Raw genomic sequence first — 11,338 nt, 5'->3', positions numbered from 1 at the left:
GCTAATTGTAAATTTTAAGCCCGTCACAAAAAAAACAATCATGCATTTTGAATCTATTGATGGATTTATAGGTCGTCTGGAGTTACGACAAAGATATACATACAGCAACTTTAATGATCAGTTTTGGTGATGTAGGAAGTTGTGTTCATCAAAGTTTCTCAGTTTCATGGCCTCTTAACTTGACTACAGCTGCTGATTCCTCTGAGCCGATTTAAATAGAACCCATTTGATCCATTTATTAGACTCAAACACTACAGTGGGGAAGTCTGAGGAGCTCAGCAAAGATCTGAACCAACAAATTGTTGACCATAACAAGTCAGGAAAGTGTCTTGGGGTCATTTCAAAGCAACTTCAGATCCAAAAATCATCTATTTGTTAGTATAAAGTTCACAAACTGTCACCTTCTGCTGAGAGACGATTGGTCAGGATGGTCAAGAGTCAACCAAGACTCCACTAAAGCTCCACTGAAGTCTGCTGCTGATCACGTGGACAAAGAAAAAGCCTTCTGGAGGAAAGTTCTGAGGTCAGATGGAACAAACACTGAGCAGAAGCATGTTTGGAGGAGAGAAGGTGAGGCCTTTAACCCCAAGAACACCAAACCTACCATCAAGCATGGAGGTGGCAGCATCATGCTCTATATTAGGCCCCATTTTAGGTTCAATATCTCCATAAATATGACTCCCACAGCCATGAAATTTGGTGAGGACAGGACAGAATTGTTTCCAGCGTATCCAAATGACTGAATGCCTCCAGCAGAAAGGACAATTTTAATTATAGGCTTTTGGAAATGGCAACATTTGCTTCCACCGCCATGGAGGAACAGTTTAGAATCAAACATCCAGGAGATAAGAAAAGGCCTTCTGGAGGAATGTTCTGTGGTCGTTTGGAGGAGAGGTGAGGCCTTTGACCTCAAGAACACCAAACCTACCATCAAGCACAGAGGTGGCAGCATCATGCTCTGGGGCTGTAAATGGATCACCTCCCAAAAACCATCAGCAGAAGGTTGATCTTGGACACAGTTGGATGTTCCAACCAGACAATGAGTCCAAACACACATCAAAGTGGTGAAGAAATGGTTCCATCAGGCTGGAATGAAGGTTCTAGACTGGTCTCCCCAAAGTCCTGACTGGAACCAAGACAACAAGTTTAGTTGAACTGCAGTGATTCCGTCCAGAGGAGTCAAAGATGAACCAGAAGCTTGTAGATGGAAACCAGAAGTGCTGTTTGTTCATTTATGATCAGCAGATTTTGTCACACTTCCAGAAAACCTCTAATAAACCGATTAAAGAAGCAGCCATTGGAAACCCAAGACTGCCCTGATGTAAAAGGTCCTAACAAGAGGATGTAAACTTGTGTTTTCTAGTTTTATATTTACGTCAGGACTTGATTTTGTGAACAATCGCTTCACGTGTAAGTAATCATTTGCATATTCATATCGTCCATGCATAATTCATGCAGCGGTGGACATTGCATTTTCATATATGTCTCTTTGTTTTGCATCGTAGTCAGTGTGGCCTTTTTAAATCCTACACATATGGATGACTCGTGTGGCATAATTATGCCGCCTCTTTGTAAGTTCCTTTGAATCAGACCCCGCCACGTTACCGACGAGCAGCAGAGTAGTGGCGTCTGTTTCAAAATGTGACAGCCTGAATGATGTAAATGAGCGGCGGCGGCAGGTTTGAAGGTTTTTTTGGTTTTTTTTCCTGGGTAATGAATCCGATGCGTAACATTTGATGAAATGGTGAGGCAGATGGAAGCCGGGAGATGGCAAGACTGTGTGGAATACAGGACGAGGACCGGTGATTGACTGTCGCTGGTAATCTGAGCGAGCTTTGAAGTGTAAAGTGATGATAGGATACAGTTCGAGTGTATTTGCACTTCCATCAGCAGCTCGGGAGGTCACAGGAAAGGCACCTCCCACTGTGAGAGAAAGGTTTAGCGGTTGTGCAGCCGTATATGCACAGACTATGATGTAACATCAGCCTGCCAGGCTCTGCTGCTGTGGCTGGGAGCTGTGGCTTGTTTGTTAGAACTTACAGAATACACTAATTACAGCCATAATTTGTTCATAATCTCCTGCTACAGCGCTCATTTCATAATTCAGCAGTCAGAGTGGACGAGAGTTTGTTTTGCATCAGCTCCTGCAGCAGAAAACTAATTTTACGTCCAGTTTATTGCTTTGGACGTGTGTTAAAACCTGCATTAAAAGTGCAGCGCAGTAAAATGTAATTTTACAGCCATCAAGTCGGAGAGACGTTAACGCTGCAAAACCTGTGGAAGGAAACAAGGAAACAAAATGTTGATCACATTAGTTCATGTTGCACAAGTGGATGAGAAACGCAGCCTTCAACGGGAGTCCAACACAGAGCCACTGGAATATCAATATACGATCAGCATTACAATACAATAACAACTACATCGACTACAACACAGCAGACCTCACAATGATTTAGTGACTTAGAAGGTGTTTGCTCATATGTCAGCTTAATAAACGAACAGTTCAGATTAACTAAATTAGTAAAACAGGCCTCACAGAGAGAAGTCAATGCAGCAAAAGTCTGTACACATTACATTAATGAGATTCAACTCTATTATGTATATATATATATTTTTTCAATACTGTATACTGTTTATACACCTTTGTTTTTAGCAACAGACTCAGTCATCTTCATTGGAGGGCTTATGTTGCTCAAACTTTCTCTTTAAAACACCCTAAAGTTGTTTTATTGGACTCATACTTGGCCACATGATAGTTTTCACTTTTTTCCTCTTTAGAAACCAGCGTATAACTTACAAAAATTTAGATTAAAAGAGTAGTTTCATTTATCGAAAGACATTCATCTATAAATCTAATCTCTGCTACACCTTTTGCCGTCATGCAGCCCCATATCATGATCCTGCCACCTCCGTGCTTCACTGTCAGGATGATGCATTCACTGTGGTCGTCCTGATCAGACTCGCAACCAGCATGGAGGACTTCATCTGAGCCTCTTTATCTCGAGCTCATCTGTCCAACGAATGTCCTCCTAGCATTCATCAGTGTCTCTTTCACGTCCTTTAGCTTAAGTTTAATCTTGGAATTCTGCACCAGAAGTTCATTTTTTTTCTAGGATACACGTCGATGTTGTGTAATGTCCTTCACACTGTCTGAGCTGTAAAAGAAACTCAGATTTCCACGAAAAAAACAGCTCCTAATCTCCTCTTCAGAGCTGGATTATCACGTACTGCACCGTCTTTGTCACAACAACTGCTGCAGTTCTGATTCATGGTACGACTACGCCTCACCTTCTGTACCTCCTGATTACGCCTTCAACTGTGTGTCAACTGATTTTCAGTTGGTCACCAATCTTCCTGTATTGCTTTCCATCTTTGGGATTTTTCAGTTGCTCTGGAAATTCTTTTCCTTGTGGAGCCTTGATGATGCAGATACGCAAAGTCCAAAACTAGGAATTTTATTTATTTGGGTTGATTGGAAGCCAAGAGGGTATTAAAATGTGTTTGAATGATCACAAGTCATCACAGGTGTATTCACTTTTGTGCATTGAGTTTCTACTTTGGGGCCTGTTTTTTTTCAATATAATCTTCCTAAAATATTAGTTTTTGATTTTTTATGAGAGAAAACAATCCAATTCTTGAGAGGTTGTTAATTTTTAATCATTTGATATTTAAATCATGTTGAATATTATATTATTCACGTCTGTTTTATACTATATTTATTGGAGGAGTTCGCCCCAGTCCAGCAGGTGGCGGCAACAACAACAACAATAAACACACGAAGAAGAAGGTAGAGTCCCCTGCTGATGACGTTTCTCGCCGCGACGCTACACTTTAGCAGACGAGCTCACCACAATTAGGGCATTTTTCCGGAGGAAAGCAGCTTTATTTGGCTGTAAAATGCTCAAAAGGAAATCAAGCAGCGCCGAAAAGAAGCGGAAACACTCGCAGTCTGAAGAGCGACACGACGGCAGCAAACGTAGGAGCGCCGAGTCCGGCTTGGAGGTGAGCTAAGCAGGCTAGCAGCGGCTAATGAGGAGCGAGTTCTTCATCAAAACAATCAGCTTTAAATAGTTTAATGTGACTTTATTAACGCTCTGATCATAAATGAGCCTTCAGAGGGACTGTGAGTTGGATTTAAAATATGTTTTAAGTCAAACAATTTCACCAAAATGTGTTGTTTATGCTAATTTGTGCTTCTGATACAATATTCAGTTAACATAGAGCTTTATAACAGCAGATATTATGAATTTGTCAAAGCAGAGAAACCTGCAGGTGTGTTAATGAAGGCTGCGTCCCATTTAGTAGATGAATACAGCTGTACATGCTGCTCCATTGTGGTGCTTTACTGGTTAATCATTAGTGATATTAATCCCACCTGTGGTTTGTTTCTGCTGTGAAAATGCAAAAATATTTGTTCCACTGAAGCAGTTTTTATATATTTTTTTTCCACATTGAATCACAACAACAACCCAATTTAATGTTAGAGCTTTATAGTGCCATTGTTCTAATAATGATCATGACTCTGCTGCAGTCAGACAGAAAACAAATGGACCAGTTAATCAAAATAATATTGAAATCACAATATAGCAAAATAGCAAAAATCAGTTCTTTGATTAAGTTAAAATGCAAAACAACACACCGATGCACATTAATCTGGTTTGGTGCTACATAGATTTCCCAGCCTTTGATTGATATTCAGCAGATGTAAGACAACATATTGTAAGGGACTACAGAAAAAAAATCACACATAATATATGCATTTGTTTCAGTGGAAAAGACATCACAGATGTCTCAATATCTGTCCAAATAATCACAGTAAGATATTTACACGTTGTTCAGCACCACGAGTTTGGTGTCTTGTTAGCTGTGAACTACAGATAGGTGCTGAAGTTTGTGTGTTTGTGCATTTCTTGTCTCCAAAGTCACAATTACACGTTTGCTCTACTACTTGGTAAAAGTGTCTTTACAGTAAATCGAATAAATTCAAAGTGTAACTTATAATAAATCTAAAATTAAGTAACGGTAATTTACTCTTACTTGCAAAAATGCAAGTTTAATCAAAATGTAAAATTAACGCAGCTCAATAAACAGGAATCATTTTTACCCTCACATTGATTATAATATTTAGTTTTTGTTTATACTGCTTATTACAGGTGTTAATTTCACGTGAAGGTATTTTTGTGAGCTGTAGTTAATTGTGCTTGTGTTGAATTGATTTGTCTTATACAGAAGTTTCTAAACTTAAAGATACGATACATATATGAAGAACCTTGGATTTGCTCTTTTTTCTTCCTGGATTAATATACTGAAATTTAAAAGTGATCATTTCTGTGTGTTTTGGTCGAGTTATTAAATTTAAATAAGCAAAATAAATTAATTGCTCAATTAGTCGTAATAATAATCTTAATTTTAGATTAACACTTTTCTAAAAAGTTAAAAAATATATATATTTTAAAAAGGCAGCAAAATTAAATCATCAATAAAGACATAAAAATACGGTTAGGGTTAGGGTTTTAAAAAGAAATTCTGGAAAGGCTCTCTGATTATAGTTTGTTTTAAGGAGAGATTTAAAAGATGCTCAGCCAACCTGATTTCCTCGAGATGACGAGGACCCTGACTTCAAACTCTTTCCCCTTTTTTAGTTTTCAGTTGAACACGTAGAAAAGACAAACGACCTCTGCCTGAAGATCCAAAGTCTTTACTGATGTGCACTAGAAGTTAAAGAGATCAAAGGGCCTTAAAACTAATCAATACTGTTAAAATTTATCCTAAAACGTACAAGAAGTCAGTCAAAGCTCAGCAGCTGACTTCAGTACAGTCTCCAGTCTCATAGATGTTTGGTTCAGGCAGAGGTTTAGATTATTTTTAGTTTAATCACTTTAAACTGTTTAATATTTCAGACCACATTCAGTGCGTTTAAAGGCAGCCACATCAGCCTCACGCTTGTCGTCTCCACTACCAGGAGTCCAAGGATGAGCTGGCCGACCCGGAGCTGGACAGGATCGGCAGCGACATCGAGGAGGGAGGCCTGGACCTCAGCCAGCCCTTCCAGCCCATCACGGCGTACGTCGGAGACAAGTGGGAGATGCTGGAGCAGTGCCTCCATGTGCTGGGCGAGAAGAAGCTGAGGAAGATGCTGCCTGACGAGCTCAAGGTGATTTCTGAACACGTGGACTGGATTTATTTTATTGTTAAAAGCTCAACATCTCATTATGACTAGAATATATCAGACTGAATGTCTCTGGAAGTGTCAGTGGTTGCCTCAAACAATGATGTGAAGCTCATTTATCAACAGTTTACTGTAACGTGGTGACTGAGTCATGTTGTCTATGCAATGTTTGTTCACCACTGCCTGAAAGAAACGCTGCTCTGTGTATGTACAGGTGTCATTTGTGGTTTTCTGGACTTTTCTTTTTTCTGCAACGATGAACACTTTCTTCAGAAATAATATGTTGGAAGCTGTCCTGACTGTTGCTTTTCCTCTACAACACCAGCATCAGAACAATACTGACTCTTGAAAACCATTTTTCAAATATATTCTGAATGTGCGTCTTTTTATTTTGAATTTGAACAAACATTTTCTTTAAGCTCAACAGGACATCGGTGCCGTTGTTGTTTTGTGTGTTTTCTTGATGCTGACGTTTTAATTTCTGGCTGAGTTTGGTGAAGTTTTATGGAAATGTGTAATAGAAACCGCTGCCTGACTCTCCTGTAAACGGAGAACTACATCTGCTGTTTGCTTTGGCTGATATTAAAGCAACTCGCCGCACATTCTCGTTCGCAGGACTGTAGTTTAGAGGAAATCAAAACTCTCTGTTGGGAGCAGCTGGAGCCGATCTCGGAGAAAAACCTGATTCAGATCTTAGCAGGTGAGACTTGGGGCCAGTTTGACACATTTCCTGGACTGTGGGTCCTTAAAAAAAGTTTATAACAAATTCAACTCTGAGCTGTTGTTTGTGTCCAGGGGAAGAGCTGACAGCTGGAAACGGCAACGAAAACTCTGAGGAGACGTCGGAGAGCCAGTGAGTTAACAGCTGAATAACTTATTCCGAGCACAGCGATGTTGAGCTTCTCTCATATGAGTTTATTTCTTTTTTTTTTTATTTTTTCTCTTTCTCCCAGGCAAGACAGTAATGTAGACTCTACATCATGCCTCAAGGAAACGGCAAAAACAGAGGACCCCAAGCACGGTAATTAACGTGTAATTCTCACAAAGAACATCCCTCAGCCTTTGATTGAACGTCCTCGGGCGTTTTGCAGACTTTAAAGACAGAAATAAAAGCTTTAAAGGAGCGTTTTACATTTAAAATGACTCTGGTTCTCCCTAACAGAAGGTGGAGGCTCAGGGGAGGAGAGCGACGTCCTGAGCATCAACGCAGACACTTACGACAGCGACATAGAAGGACCCAAAGAGGAGCATCCTGTCAAAGCCGCCGATGTGAAAGTGGGAGACTCTGGAGGGCGAAGCTCCGACGCCAACCCGGAGCCGAAGAAGGACCTCCAGAGCGACATCGACAGGAGCGTCAGCGAGATCCTGGCCTTCTCTTCTGGCAAACATGCGGCCGAAGAGCAGCCGGTGCAGCCCGCCGACGTCGCTTCACCTGCTCAGGCCGCTCAGGCCGCTCCCGCCACCGCCGCCTGTCAGCCGTCGATTCAGCAACTGGAGCTGCTGGAGCTGGAGATGAGGGCGAGGGCCATCAAGGCTCTGATGAAGGCGAGCGACGGGAAGAAAGCGGCAAAAAACACATGAAAAACTGTTGACTGTGAGCTGACTCAACGGCTGGCTCAGTGTGATTTTACTCCACATTGGAGTTGTTTTAATGTGAAATTAAACCAGATTGTCCTGCATGCGTTTCCCTCTGCGCCCACTAGATGGCAGTGTTACTCTGCGTCCAATCAGTGCAGCAGTGAACCCACGTCATGGTCAGGATGCTCTCTGGCTGCATCAGAAGTCAGCTTCTCTTCATCATGGTGTCACTTCCTCGAGTCAACGTTGGAGGAAGTGAGGACGTGTTTTATTGAGATCTGAGAACCGATTCCGTCGCTGCTTCCCTCCACTGAGCTCCTGTTTGACTCGTCACATCCACGTCTGACCGACAGTCGGTCACAGATTAGTCAGCTTATCCACCGGTCGAGGTTGAACTCTGCTCTCTGCCGCGTCCTTCTCATGTCATATTGTTGTCGCTGTAATTTATTCTCGAGCTGCTTTGTTCCAGCGTAAACTGAGCGCTTGCAATTACATGCAGATGCAGGAAAGAGAAAAAAAAAAAGCAGCTCAACTTACCCCAAAGGAGACAATGAAATGCGTGATAAGGAGCCGGTTGCCTCCTGGGTATTTGCATTTAAAAGGGTTATTTGGTGGAGGAGGTGAGGGCGCATTCATGTGCAGGTATCGCTGATGATGTGAAGAGGAAAATGTCCACTTTGGTTAAAAAAAGAAAAGAAGAAAAGGGGGGATACAAAGATGGCAAAGTGCTCGTGTTGTCAGTGATTGGCGAGTATTTATCGCTGTCACTTGGCTGCTATTAGAACGCCAATTATGAGTCGGTGCGTGCGAACAAATGGCTTTTTAAGCAGAGCTGAGCGGGCGGGAGGACGGATCGGCGGAGGTGAGACGATGCTGTTTTTGTGCAACTTTTTTTTTTTTTTGTCTCCTGAATTCAAATGAACCCGACGAACCGCGTCGAAACGTGCGGCTACGACGAACGGCGCCATTATCGGAGTCAAAAACAAGGTCGCGCTAAATGCTGTCGGTTTAATAGCCGTCGTGTTTTTTTGTCTCGTAAGTGTTTCGACCGAGCCGCTGGTTAGCGATGCTCATTAGGGAGTTAAAAACGCCATCGTCCCCCAAAACTCACATTATGTTTGGCGCAGTTTGTCCTCTGGAGAGTCTCACCTTTGCACGATGTCTTCCCCGTCGTGGTTTCTTTGTTCGCTAAATACTCTACAGTAGTAGGTTGTGTGCAGCCATTGAAACGCTTCATGTACTTGGAATTTCAGTTGTTTCCCAAAGTGATTGCGCTTTTATTGTGGATTATTTTAATTTCCTTGTGTGTTCCTTGAAAAAGAAACCCACATTTGCAGCCATAAAGCATGCTACACCGACAAAAATGCAAACATAGAGCTCCAGAATCATGACAAACACAAAAAACAATCAATGGAAACCGTTTTTGAGCAACTCCAGGAGCAGTCATGTTGATTCTGGTTCGTCTTTGAGCCCTCTTTGGTTTGGATTGGTGCCGTCCTGAGAGTAGGAATAGTCTGATCTTCATAGTTTTCTGCTGTGAACAGGTGACGTTTCTGCTCTACCAATACATGACGAGACATAAGAAGTAATGTTTAAAAATACTTGATTAATGCAGAAAATGCAGCATTTAAAGTCTTAATTATGCGATTTTTTTTAAATAGAAACGTCAACATCTGTTGGTATCTCCACACGTTCCCATTGGGGAAGTCCATTTTTATTGTGTTTTGTGGTCGTTCTAAACATGGATACGCAAAATAAAAGCTGTTACGGTGTGAAAACCTTCACTTGTTCCATTCTCACAACCCCACAGGAGGCTAACTAGCTGGTTAGCCTCCCAAGCTAACTGAGGAACCAATGGCCTTCTAGATAAGATCTGTACAATCTTGCCTCCTCGTGTTGCTTCCAGAAGAAAGATTCAGAACGAGCAGCTGCCTCTCAGTCCAACTGGTTTATTTAGTTTCTAGATCTGCTTCTGCTCAACTTGAAAATGTCTCAACCGTGAGCAAAACTCACCAAATGTTCTGCAAGAGTGAACACAAGCGTTTTTATGCACTGCCAGCATCTGAAGAGCTGAACACCCAGTGGATTACTGGTAGTTTTGATGGGATTGTCGCCATAGAAATGGCAAAAATTCTTAGCACTCGTGCTTGGTAGCAATCTGAAACCAGTAAACAAGGGCTTGTTGGATCACTGTATTGTATTAGCTGGTGTTTCCTGCTCTCTGTGCTCACACATACTGCATTTTAATACAGCTAAATTCCCAATAAACCTGTTTTGATTTTCGTATTTTTTCTGTTTATGTTGTCAGACAATGGAACAAATATGAGATAGTGATTGAAATGCTGGTACACGTTAGCCGAAGGTCACTTCAGAGCCGGTTTGTCTGCATTGTTGTCTGATGAATTCACCAAATTTTGGCCAAGAAAGTCACGTATGTTGGCTACTGTGTTGATGAATGTCCCGTTGCAGAGCGAGTCTTCTTCCTGTTGCAGCTGCATTTGAAGCTACAGACAGTTTAGGACATAAGTTAACCATCTTTGGAGTGTTTTAAGCTAGAAAATAAAGATTTTGATTAATTTGTATAGAAAACTGACACCATGTGGGACCTTTAAATGTTGCTGGTGGCTGATTTTGAGCAAATGTTGCCGATTTATTGTCAGTTTTATGAGCAGTACTTGGTGTTTTATTGTGGCGGTGTCTGATTTGTCAAATCCCTGCAAGGCAACACTTCCTCCCAAACAGGTGTTTTCACTTGTGGTCTCTAATTAGTCCTCGTGCTTGACTGATCTGCTGCAAGAGTGGAACCTTGAAATGTGAGTACAAAGCAGAAATGTGACTGTTTTAAGTCGTGCAGTTGTGGAGTCGATGTAAGATGTCTACTGTATGAACTGTTTGTTGTACTGGAGGGTAAAAAAAACACACTTTTGACTTAGAGAATCCTACAGATCTGTATTAATCTGTGGCTTGAAGCTGCTGCTGCTGCTGAATAAATACAACAAACAGGCCTGTCACTTCCTCTTCTCACATTTACAGCCGCTTCCTTCGGTTTTTTTGCTTTCCTTTGGTGTTTGCAGCGTCTCTGTCTCGTAGGTTTGTTGTGATATAAGTCCGACGTGAAGCCGTGGATGTGACCGCAGAGAACGCAGCAGGGACAGGGGTTGTTGAGAAATGTCATCTTCTTTACATCCTGTTTGCATAAACAAAGAGATTCTCTTCAAATTTCCTCCGTCGCATCTCCCCTCTTTTCTGCGGCAGGAGAATTAAATTGAACTAACAGCTCGTGCTGACAGGCAATAAATAACTTAGCACCTCTGTATGACTAAATGAATTGATTTCCTCGAGCGGTGACTCATCGGACACATTTCATTTTTCCTCGAGTCGCAAACAAAACAGTTTTTGTTTTGCTCTTTCCGAGATGTTTAATGTTAAACGAGCTTTTGTTTTGATCGAACGTCTAATTCCGCCGTAATCCGTTGTAATTAAAGTTCTCGCATCCAAACATAAACCGAGTGAATGCATGTGTTTATGCCCTCCTCGCTTCTGACCTCGGTGTTTTATATTTTAGCAGTTCCACTGTATTTGAATCTCTCC

The 11,338-nt window shown here is 41.6% G+C and overlaps 1 protein-coding gene across 1 annotated transcript; it reads left to right on the top strand.

Moving 5' to 3' along the window:
* The first annotated feature begins 3,804 nt into the window (after positions 1 to 3,804).
* caap1 (caspase activity and apoptosis inhibitor 1) lies at positions 3,805 to 10,751 on the top strand. The gene is made up of 6 exons (XM_008289966.1): positions 3,805 to 4,002; positions 5,963 to 6,154; positions 6,785 to 6,869; positions 6,965 to 7,022; positions 7,123 to 7,190; positions 7,332 to 10,751. Exons 1-6 carry the CDS (start codon positions 3,898 to 3,900, stop codon positions 7,748 to 7,750), a joined length of 927 nt encoding a protein of 308 aa, XP_008288188.1. The 5' UTR covers positions 3,805 to 3,897; the 3' UTR covers positions 7,751 to 10,751.
* The last annotated feature ends 587 nt before the right edge of the window (positions 10,752 to 11,338 follow it).

The sequence above is a fragment of the Stegastes partitus genome, unplaced genomic scaffold, assembly GCF_000690725.1.
Source record: "Stegastes partitus isolate 25-593 unplaced genomic scaffold, Stegastes_partitus-1.0.2 Scaffold648, whole genome shotgun sequence".
Taxonomy (NCBI): Eukaryota; Metazoa; Chordata; class Actinopteri; family Pomacentridae; genus Stegastes; species Stegastes partitus.
Note: the sequence above shows the minus strand (reverse complement) of the source record. Positions and strands in the feature narration are given on the sequence as shown.